The sequence below is a fragment of the Phocoena phocoena genome, chromosome 1 (genome assembly GCF_963924675.1).
Source record: "Phocoena phocoena chromosome 1, mPhoPho1.1, whole genome shotgun sequence".
Taxonomy (NCBI): domain Eukaryota; kingdom Metazoa; phylum Chordata; class Mammalia; order Artiodactyla; family Phocoenidae; genus Phocoena; species Phocoena phocoena.
The window spans coordinates 104,485,439-104,496,834 of record NC_089219.1 but is presented as its reverse complement, the minus strand read 5'-3'; the positions used below and the strand labels follow the sequence as shown (position 1 = coordinate 104,496,834).

At 39.3% G+C, this 11,396-nt stretch overlaps 1 protein-coding gene across 1 annotated transcript in view; it reads right to left on the bottom strand.

Annotated features, from left to right (window-relative positions):
* Positions 1-1,823: 1,823 nt before the first annotated feature.
* WDR3 (WD repeat domain 3) overlaps positions 1,824-11,396 on the bottom strand; it is a 33,551-nt gene continuing 23,978 nt past the window's right edge. The window contains exons 21-26 of the mRNA XM_065886294.1: positions 6,844-6,936; positions 6,315-6,362; positions 5,602-5,645; positions 3,833-3,961; positions 2,334-2,427; positions 1,824-2,040 (exon numbers count right to left, since the gene is read on the bottom strand). Of these exons, the coding sequence (XP_065742366.1) occupies positions 1,885-2,040; positions 2,334-2,427; positions 3,833-3,961; positions 5,602-5,645; positions 6,315-6,362; positions 6,844-6,936 (564 nt within the window). The 3' untranslated portion in view covers positions 1,824-1,884. The remainder of the gene's footprint in view (positions 2,041-2,333; positions 2,428-3,832; positions 3,962-5,601; positions 5,646-6,314; positions 6,363-6,843; positions 6,937-11,396) is intronic.

Genomic DNA, 11,396 nt, shown 5'->3' with positions numbered 1-11,396 from the left:
CCCATCACTTCCTTCTGAACCCTCACCAAAGTGCTTTTACTGTCCATTATTTCTACCAACAGTCTCTTCAAGGTAATCTTGACTTTCTTCTATCATGTAGCTCAAAATTCTTCCCGGTTTCACCCATTACTTGATTCCAAAGCCACTTCCATATTTTTAGGTATTTGCTATAGCAGTACCTCACTTCCTGGTACCACAATTTGTTATCAGTTTCCTGAGGCTGCCGTAACAAATGACCACACTGGGTGGCTTAAAACAATGGATATTTATTCTCTTGCAGTTTAGGAGGTCTGAAACCAAGGTATTAGAGAGTTTGTTCCTTCTGGAAGCACTGAGGGAATTTGTTCCATGCCTCTTTCCTAGTTTCTGGTGGTAGACAGAATCCTTGGTGTTCCTAGGGTTGTAGCTGCTGTCACTCCAATCCCAATTTCTGCCTCTGCTGTCATGTGGCCTCCCTCCCTGTGTGTCCTCACATGGCATTTTTTTTTTAAATTTTAATTTTACTGGAGTATAGATGTACAATGTTGTGCTAGTTTCAGGTGTACAGAAAAGTGATGAAGTTATACATATATTATTCTATTTTAGATTCTTTTCTCATATAGGTCATCACACAACATTGAATAGAGTTCCCTGTGCTATACAGCAGGTCCTTGTTGGCCATCTACCTTATATATAGTAGTGTATGTTTATCCCAAGCTCCTGATTTATCCCTCCCCGCCACATTTCCCCTTTGGAAACCATAAGTTTGTTTTGATATCTGTAAGTCTGTTTCTGTTTTGTAAATAAGTTCATTTGTATCATTTTTTAATTAATTCCACACGAGTGATATCATATGATATTTGTCTTTCTCTGACTTACTTCATTTAGGATGATAATCTCTCGGTTCATCCATGTTGCTGCAAATGGCATTATTTCATTATTTTTTACAGCTGAGTAATATTCCACTGTATATATGTACCACATCTTCTTTATCCATTCATCTGTCAATGGACATTGACGTTGCTTCCATGTCTTGGCTATTGTAAATAGTGCTGCAGTGAACATTGGGGTGCATGTATCTTTTTGAATTATGGTTTTCTCCAGATATATGCCTGGGACTACTGGATCATATAGTAGTCCTATTTTTAGTTTTTAAAGGAACCTCCATACTGTTCTCCATAGTGGTGGTACCAACAGTGTAGGAGGGTTCCCTTTTCTCCACACCCTCTCCAGCATTTATTGTGTGTAGACTTTTTGATGATGGACATTCTGACCAATGTGAGGTAGTACCTCATTATAGTTTTGATTTGCATTGCTCTGATAATTAGTGATGTTGAGCATCTTTGCATGTGCCTGTTTTTTTTTTTTTTTAACGTAGAGCTGCATGAGCTGTTTGTATAGTTTAGAGATTAATCCCTTGTTGGTTGCTTTGTTTGCAGATATTTTCTCCCATTCTGGGGGCTGTCTCTTCATTTTGTTTATGGTTTCCTTTGTTGTGCAAAAGCTTTAAGTTTAATTAGGTCCCATTTGTTTATTTTTGTTTTTTCTTACTCTATGAGGTGGATCCAAAAAGATATTGCTGAGATTTATGTCAAAGGGTGTTCTTTATTTTCCCCTAAGAGTTTTATAGTGTCCGGCCTTACATTTAGGTCTTTGATCCATTTTGAGTTTATTTTGGGGTATGGTGTTAGAGAATGTTCTAATTTCATTCTTTTACATGTAGCTGTCCATCACATGGCATTCTTATAAAAGCAAATCATTGGATTTAATCTTATCTAGAATGACCCATCTTAACTAATTATATTTGTAAAGACCCAAATTCCAAATAAGATCATTCATAGGTTCTGCTGCTTAGTTTGGAAGGCCTTTTCAAGAAAAAGTTGAAAAAGGCACCACATTTCAGTTCTAAGTCAATGTTAAAATCAGCTTCTCCCTCTTTTTCTTTTTCCTCTTCTTTTCTTCCAAGTGGCTGGTAGCATCAGCAAAAAACATAACTTCACTTTTTGCCTCACATTCCCTCTTGAGATAATCAAGACCTGCCATGTTGAAGCCGATAACATCCTGAGAAAGAATACAAGAGAGATTAAATAAACTTCCTCTCAATTCAGTTCAACATCACAGCATATGTGAGTCAGGGGAACCAAAGCTTCATGTGTTGTTACTCATCCTTCCCTAAGGGTTTTCCTTGTTTGTTTGTTTTTTTGTCTACTAGCTCTAACAAAAACCTCATCTTAAATATACATGCATGTCAGGTCAGTATCACCAAAGATAGGGCACAGCACACTATGCTACTTGTAAGTAACATACACGCTAGAATTTTCCCCTCCTTGTTCTGTCTCTACAAAGATACTTACCCGGACTTGGCTGACTTTTGAAATAGTTGTTTCCTTTAATTTTTCAATCACTGGCACAAGCATTTGGTTGCTAGTGATCTGGCCAAAGTGAATCCTAACAAAAATAAAACCAGGCATGTCACAAAGAAGGATAGTGGTTCTAGCTCTACCTATCCCTTCTAGAACTAGCAAACAGACAAAATGTCCAAAAAAAAAAACATTTTGCTGATCATGGGAATACAGAAATGCTTCTATGAAAAAAAAACTAAAGAAGTTTCTTCCTACTATTCAGTTCTATCCAATAACAATTTTTAAAATACTATCCTAACATTCAACTCATTTGCAAAGCTGACTCTGCAATCTACCCGGTGGCCACAGATTTTGACAACAGCATTCTATGGAACAATCAGAGGAAAATGAGCCTTCTAAGAATTGCTAACTCAAAGATTTATTAATATTTCAGCCAAAAAAAGAGATGATCAAACTCTAACCTAGAGTACCAAGATGCCCTTGATGATTCATGCTCCTCTAACCTCCACATTCACCCTCACCCTCAGTTGTGACCTGCCATATCTACCTGCGAGGTAGCACCCATCTACCACCCCAATATGCTAGAAACATTCACTGTGTTTCTCTTAGAATCAGTAACCCCGATTCAATAGCACATATGCCATAGCAATTAAAAAATAAACTGTAAATATGACAACGGAGTAATATAAACATATTGTTCTTCATTTGCTACTATCCTGAAAGAAATAAAGGAATGAAGGGTTAATGATCATGAAAAAAGGCCAATTCACCAAATACACCTGTTTTCTTATTAACTATTTGGTATTGGCTGAGCAGTTTCTGATTTCCTAATTAATAGCATTTTAAGGAATGTTCAAATTTGCCTCTATTCCTGTCCTCTGATATAACAGCTTGAGACTGGGGGACAGAGTGGGAGATAAGAATATATTACGCCTTTGTAAATATATTTTCCCTCTGTTACATATTAATAAGAATTCTTCCTATTTAAGAATATAATCTAATGAACATTTTCTTTATGTTTCTTAGTTCCCTCCAAATATGCCCCTATCCTTCCATTTGTACTTGTAGAGACCTGGGAAATAAACTGACTACTCCTTAAAATGCTATTATGAAAACAAAACCATTTAGTTTAAACTCAATAGTCAAAAAGAAACACTGAGGCAGACTGGCTATTCAGAGATGGGCTTTCAGCAAACTAACTAGAACCGGAGCTGCTACCTTAGACTGTAACCTGGAGACCTCTGCCTGCCTGAGCATCCTTAGCAACATAGTACCTCATGCTACTTAGAGTTGGGTCATCACTATCTGCATTTTACGAGCAAGACTGACTCCAAAGGATAAGAATTATGTCAGGCAGCACTGAAATTCCCAACAGCCTCTGAAACGGAAACATCACATTTCTTAATCCCAAAGCATGGACAGCTTCAGGTGAGGCACTACTGGAGCAGTTATGCAGATAAGACATGATATTCTTTTGGAAAGGACGTTACCTGAGGAGAAAGAAGAGGCACCTACATAGAAGTTCAATATCAGAGCCCAGCTGGATGAATTCATTAAAGAGCTTAAGAATGTCTGGGACGTAAGAGAAAGGCAGCACAAGCAGAGATTCTTCCAGCTCACTGAAGAGGAAAAAATAAACATTAAAAATGCCACGTTTCTTAACATGGTCAATTTAAAAATCTTTTCCTCTCCTATTTTTTTCTTCTACTTTTATACTTGAGTAGATCTTACCCATCCAGAGTTAAACATACATCGGTATTATGAATGGTTCTCTCTTTTCAACGTTTTGGTTTTTTATATTTAGTATTTTAACCTACTTGATGCATTCTGGTCCATGGCAGGGTAGGAGAATCTGTTTTTCTTTCAGATAACCAATTTCTTTAAAGCCTTTTGTTGTATATCCCATCTTTATATGATACTTCTTTTACCATTTATTGAGTCCCTCTATATCATAGAGTGTTCTAGGGCTTTAGAGTCTGTTTTCATAACTGATTCTGACAACAATCCTGTACTGTTTTAATTTTGCATTTTTACAGTTTTTTAATCTAGGAGAACAGCTCCCTCTTGTTCTTTTTCTGGTTTGTTTTACTTTTCTTGAGCTAGTTCTATTATCATTTCATCAATTCCAACTAGAACTCTCAAGAGGATTTCAATTGGGATCACAAACCTATAGACTAGTTTAAGAAAAACCAAATCTTTAAAACACAGAATCTTCCCATCTAGGAATGCATCGTACCTCCACTACTCTAAATTTTCTTTTACATTTCTCTAGCAAAGTTTCATTATCTTAGATAGGTCCTGTTTGTTTCTCGTATGGGATATACTCAGATATTGTGATTTCTTATTTAAAAAATGATAACTCTCAGTAGATCAAACTCAAATATTATTTCAAAAATGAATGACAAAAGATATAAAAAAATTCTTAAAAAACCGGTAAGAGAAACAACTATAAAGCACAAGAAAAGGAAAGTAAAAATTCACAGGAAAAAATACAAATGGCCAACAAATATAATAAAATTTTAACTTTGTTAATTAAAAAGGAAAATAATGCAGTACCACCTTTTGCCTCTCAAACCAGCAAAGAATTTTTTAAAAGCTGGTAAAAGTCATTACAAGCACTCTGACAGTAATTAAGCAACATAAACCTTTAAAAAGCTCATGTCCATTGATTAGTTAATAGACTGCTAGGACCCTTAAGAAAAATAATCAATGATGATGACAAAGATTTATATATAAAGGTGTTTACTAAGGCAGTATTGGTAACAGCCAAACACATATGCACCACCCAATAGTAACTATATATACAATGGAATATTTTGAACTAATTCAATGATGTATTTTTGAAGAATATTACTGAAGTGACCAAGTGCTCAGGAAATATTCTGTGAAAAAGGACAGGATATAAAAATGTATACATATGATTCCAGCTGTGTATGTATACAGAAAATAAGCCAAAGGAAATATACAACAAAAAATGTTAGCAGTTGGTACCTGTGACTGAATTATAGATGATTTCATTACCTATGATATAAAGTAGCACTGCCGTTCATTTGTGCTTTTTAAAAGTATTCAATATCTCCCTTCATATTTTAGGAGGAACCTTCTAGTTCTAATTCAAAAAGAACATTATAATGAATTATTTTCCATCAAAATTTTGACATAGTTAAACCTCTAAAGAAGATAACCATCAATTATAATGTCTGTTTATCTCATGTTCGGTAAATGGTATTAGCTGTAGTAACTGTGCACCGGCACTCACCTTGACTTGATTCCTTTAAAAATCTCCAACACATAAGCTGAAGGCTATAAAGGAAGTGTGACAGCATTAGTGATACTCTTGATTTCTTACCTGAAGCTCTCTAATTTCCATCTCCTGAAAACCAGGGATATCTCTCCTTCTTATGAGAAACTGTTCTAAAAAGGGCAGTACGTGCACGGGCTTAGACTGAGTCAGATCTGGGTTCACAATCCAGCTCTGCCACTTATCAACTATGTTCCCTTCGATCTGTAAGTCAGAACAATCTCCTATCTATAAAATGAAGACACACTGACTCACATTACTATTGTGATGAATGAAACATGCAAGTATTGAGTAATTAAAGATCACTAAAAGCATACATTGTCCCAGTATTCTCCCTCTCTCCTCTTTTATCTGACTAATTTATATCAACTTTTCCTCCAAAAACTTCAGTTTCAATGAATAGAATCTTCAGAGGGCTGTGGATACTAAACATAAATAAGCACTAAAAAAAGAATGCCAGTCCAGTCCAACCAGAAAGGATGACTTGAAGATACACTAAAATGGTCCTTTTGAAATACAAAATGTCTTAGAGGATTCCAGCATTCAAGAGATTTTTAATGACAAAGTATTTCCCAATATGTCTATTCTAAAATCATAACGCCTCTTCACTTCCTCTCTTGTGCCTGAAAGTATACTTAGAATAACCAAGGGGAAACCATTAGTCTACTCACAGAGATACTGCCATAAGCCATCAGGATGGGGTTGATGGGAAGAGGAACCTATGAAGAAATTATTAAATCAAATCATTAAAAAACAAGCCTTTGATAGTGCTTATCACAGGCAGGGTCATAACAATATTTTGCACTTTTGAAAAGAGAGACCCTAAAAACTGACCCTGAAGAATTATTAAATTATTTAATAATAACTTTTAGTTTCAATACTGCTTATTTATGAATGAGTCTGGGCAATACATTTCATCTAGAAATCCGAAATGTTTACCCTGCCTCCCAAACAAAAGGAGGAATCTGAGTTTTTAACTCAATACAACAATCACCATGATCTCAAATTAACTATCCTTGGCTTTTTATTAAGACAAAGCTTCTCAATTCCTTCCTTCTAATGTTTGAATTAGAAAAGATTCTACTACATTTATCCCATTTCCTGATCTGAGTTAATAAATCCCCAAATGATGTTTTTTTCCTCAGGAGTTGTCTCCATTTATAAATGTTTCTCAGACCATAACTTAATGGACTGTCTTACCTCTTTCCCTGCAGCTTTACAAATGGCTTTGTGTTCTCTCATTTTTGCAGTTTCTTCTCGGTATAGCTCAATAGCCTCCATGATCCTCTCAGCCTACACGGATGATGGCAAAGGACAGAAGTCATCACAACAAACTCACCATCCCACAACACTGCAAATGGAAGGCCTGACGAAAAGTTACCAAATGAAATTGGTTGAATCAGTTTAATAAAAATGTGCCAATAGTGTGCCAAACAGCATTCAAAGATGTCTTCGGGGTTTTTTTTGTTTTTTTTTTAAATTTTAGTTATTTTTGGCTGCATTAGGTCTTCGCTGCTGCGCACAGGCTTTCTCTAGTTGCGGTGAGCGGGGGCTACTCTTCGTTGCGGTATGCAGGCTTCTCATTGTGGTGCCTTCTCTTGTTGCGGAGCACAGGCTCTAGGTATGTGGGCTCAGTAGTCGCAGCACGCGGGCTTAGTTGCAGCATGCAGGCCCTAGAGCATGCAGGCTTCAGTAGTTGCAGCACGTGGGTTCAGTAGTTGTGGCTCGTGGGCTCTAGAGTGCAGGCTCAGTAGTCGTGGTGCATGGGCTTAGTTGCTCCATAGCATGTGGGATCTTCCCAGACCAGGGACTGAACCCGTGTCCCCTACTATGACAAGCGGATTCTTAACCACTGCGCCAGAGGGAAGTCCCTGATTTTTCCTTTTTAATTTACAAGGAGACTGGGTCATGGATTCAGGTGAGACTACAAGTGGACACACTGAGTAGGGCAACTCCCAGGAACACCTGAGAGGTGCCACTTTCAGGAGATCAAACTTTCCTTTCTAGAAACCAGGCACTGATCCAACAGATTCAGCACTACTTCTGTCCTTGGCTACAAGGGAGGAAAACAGAGGTTATGATCTTCATCTGTAAATTTCATCAACTTTTTGCCACAAAAGGCCTATCTGGTTGGGATCCTATTTAAAACTGAGATACAGGGGCTTCCCTGGTGGTGCAGTGGTTGAGAATCTGCCTGCTAATGCAGGGGACACGGGTTCGAGCCCTGGTCTGGGAGGATCCCACATGCCGCGGAGCAGCTAGGCCCGTGAGCCACAACTACTGAGCCTGCGCATCTGGAGCCTGTGCTCCGCAATGGGAGAGGCCGCGATAGTGAGAGGCCCACGCACTGCGATGAAGAGTGGCCCCCACTTGCCGCAACTGGAGAAGGCCCTCGCACGGAAGCGAAGACCCAACAGAGCCCAAGATAAATAAATTTTAAAAAATAAAAATGAGATACAGGAGAGCGATCAAGATGGCAGAGTAGAAGGGACGTGAAGCTCACCTCCTCCCACAACTACATCAAAAACATATCTACATGTCGAACAGTTCTCACAGAATGTCTACTGAATGCTGGCAGGAGACCTCAGACCCCTGAAAGGGCAAAGAAAATCTCCATGTAACCAGGTAGGACAAAAGTAAAAAAAAAAAAAAAGAAAGTAAGGAAGCCATCGGGTCAGGACCTGCGCCCCAGGCAGGGAGCTGTGAAACAAGAAAGGTTCCTGCATCCTGGGAAGTGCCCTCACCGGCAGGGAGATCAGCCAGGACAGAGGGAGAGCTTCAGAGCTTTGGAGGAGAAAACAGCAACCGATCTGCAGCAGCTAGAATAGAGACCTGCACAGAGGGTCAGTGCACCCGCTCTACACTCCCCAGCCCGAGATGCACGTCTGCCAGAACGGGCAAGGGCTGGGTGTGGAAACTTGGGCTTCGGAGAGGTGCTGTTGTGTGGGCAGTGTGCGAGGGGAGGCCCGGGAGCCACCCTGCAGCCGTTTTCCCTGAGCGAGCTCTCAGGCGGCAGGACACGGCCTACATGAGCTCCAAGAGTGATCATGAGCTGCCTCTGCTCCCATCATTTGCTCCGGGGTCACACATGAGCCACCACTGCCGCTGAGAACCCCACGACCAGGCACCAGACACTGCATCTGCACATCCTCTATTAAGGGGATAATGGCCGGCACACGCTGAGAAAAGAGGCAACAGGCATCCATACGAAAATCAGCCCCTGCACCAAAAATATTAAACCCACACAGGCTACACAGGGATGCTCCCACATAAAAAGAGCCCTCCAAGACCACAGTAGATAGACCTCTTCAGTCTAACAGACACTGATTTCAAAAAGGAGATAATGAAAATACTGAAGGAATTAAGAAAGGCTATCAACAGAAATGCAGAGTACTATAAAAGGGAACTAGAAACAGTAAAGAGGAACCAAGAAAAATTAGAAAACTCATTTGTCAAGACAAAAACTGAACTACAGGCAACGAACAGCAGAATAAATAATGTAGAACGAATAAGTGACCTGGAAGATAGAATGATGGAAATCACCCATCAGCACAGCAGACAGAAAGCCAAATGAGAAAAAAATGAAAGCAATATAAGAGACCTATGGGATAATATAAAGTGTACGAATCTACACATAATCGGGATTCCAGAAGGGGAAGAGAAAAGGGGACTGAAAATGTATTTGAAAAATTATGGCTGAAAACTTCCCAAACCTAAAGAAGGAAACAGATAAAGCAGGTACAGGAAGCACAGAGGGTCCCAAACAAGGTAAACCCAAACCTACATCAAGACATATTATAATAAAAAAGGCACAAGTTAGAGATGAAGAGGATTCTCAAGGCAGCAAGAAAAAAACAGTTAATTATAAGGGAACCCCCCATAAGGCTATCAGCAGATTTCTCTACAGAAACACTGCAGGCCAGAAGGGAGTGGCAAGATATATGCGAAGTCCTGAAAGGGAAGAATGTGCATCCGAGGATACTCTAGCCAGCAAGATTATCATTTAGAATAGAAGGAGGGATAAAGAATTTCTCAGACAAGCAAAAACTAAAAGAATATAGCAATACTAAACCTATCCTAAAGCAAATATTGAAAGGTCCTCTCTAAGCAGAAAAGTAGGAAAAATATATAGGGAAGAGAAAATTCACAATTGGAAAACAACTCACATAAAGAAGCCAGTACACAGATTAAAAAATAAAATTTTTGTGAACGTGATAATACCACAATGAATAGCAAAAGCATGAACGTGAAGATGTAAACAGGACATTAAAATCATAAAATGTGGGTGAGGAGAGTAAGAAAAGGTAGATTTTTCTTTTTTGCATTTCCTAGAATGTGTTTGAGCCTATATGACTACCAGTCTAAGGCAAGTAGATATAGGATGGGGTTAACATACTTGAAAAACAGGATAACTACAAATGAAAAACATACAATAGAGTCACAAAAACCAAAAAGAAAAGAATATAATATGAAAGAAAATCATCAAACCACAAAAGGAAAAACAAAGAAAAAGGGACAAAGATGAAATATTGAAAGGGAGGGAATGTAAAAAGATATTTCATGCAAACAGAAATGACAAGAAAGCTGGGGTTGCAATACTCATATTGGACAAAACAGACTTTAAAACAAAGCCCATAAAGAAAGACACTATATAATAATAAAAGGATCAATACAAGAAGAGGAGTTTACACTCATCAACATGTATGCACCCAAAATAGGAGCACCCAAATACATAAAACAAACACTAATATACAGGGACTTCCCTGGTAACACAGTGGTTAAGAGTCCGCTTGCCAATGCAGGGGACACGAGTTCGAGCCCTGGTTCGGGACGATCCCACATGTCACGGAGCAACTAAGACCATGTGCCACTACTGAGCCTGCGCTCTAGAGCCCACGAACCACAACTACTGAGCCTACGTGCCACAACTACTGAAGCCTGTGCACCACAACAAAGAGAAGCTACCGCAATGAGAAGCCCATGCACCACGACAAAGAGTAGCCCCACTCGCTGCCACTAGAGAAAGCCCACATGCAGCAACGAAGACCCAACGCAGCCAAAAATAAAAATAAATTAAAAAAAAAAGAAAATACTAGGGCTTCCCCGGTGGCGCAGTGGTTGAGAGTCTGCCTGCCGATGCAGGGGACACGGGTTCGTGCCCCGGTCTGGGAAGATCCCGCATGCCGCGGAGCGGCTGGGCCCGTGAGCCATGGCCGCTGAGCCTGCGCTTCCGGAGCCTGTGCTCTGCAATGGGAGAGGCCACAACAGTGAGAGGCCAGCGTACCACAAAAAAAAAAAAAAAAAAGAAAATACTAATATACATAAAGGGAAAAACTGACAATATAATAGTAGGAGACTTTAAAACCCTACTCACAGCAATGGACTGATCTTCTAGACAGAAAATCAAGGCAACAGAGATCTTAAATGACACAATAGAACAGTTAGACTTAATTGATATTTTCAGGACATTACATCCAAAAAAACCAAAATACCTTTCAAAATTGCAACCCAAAACTAAAATACTTAGCAAAAGACCTGACCAAGAAAGTGAAAGACTTATACACTGAGAACTATAAAACCTTAATAAAGAAAATTGAAGATGATTCAACGAAATGGAAAGATAGGGACTTCCCTGGTGGCACAGTGGTTAAGAATCTGTCTGCCAACACAGGGCACACGGGTTCGAGCCCTGGTCCAGGAAGATCCCACATGCCGTGGAGCAACTAAGCCCATGTGCCACAACTACTGAGCCC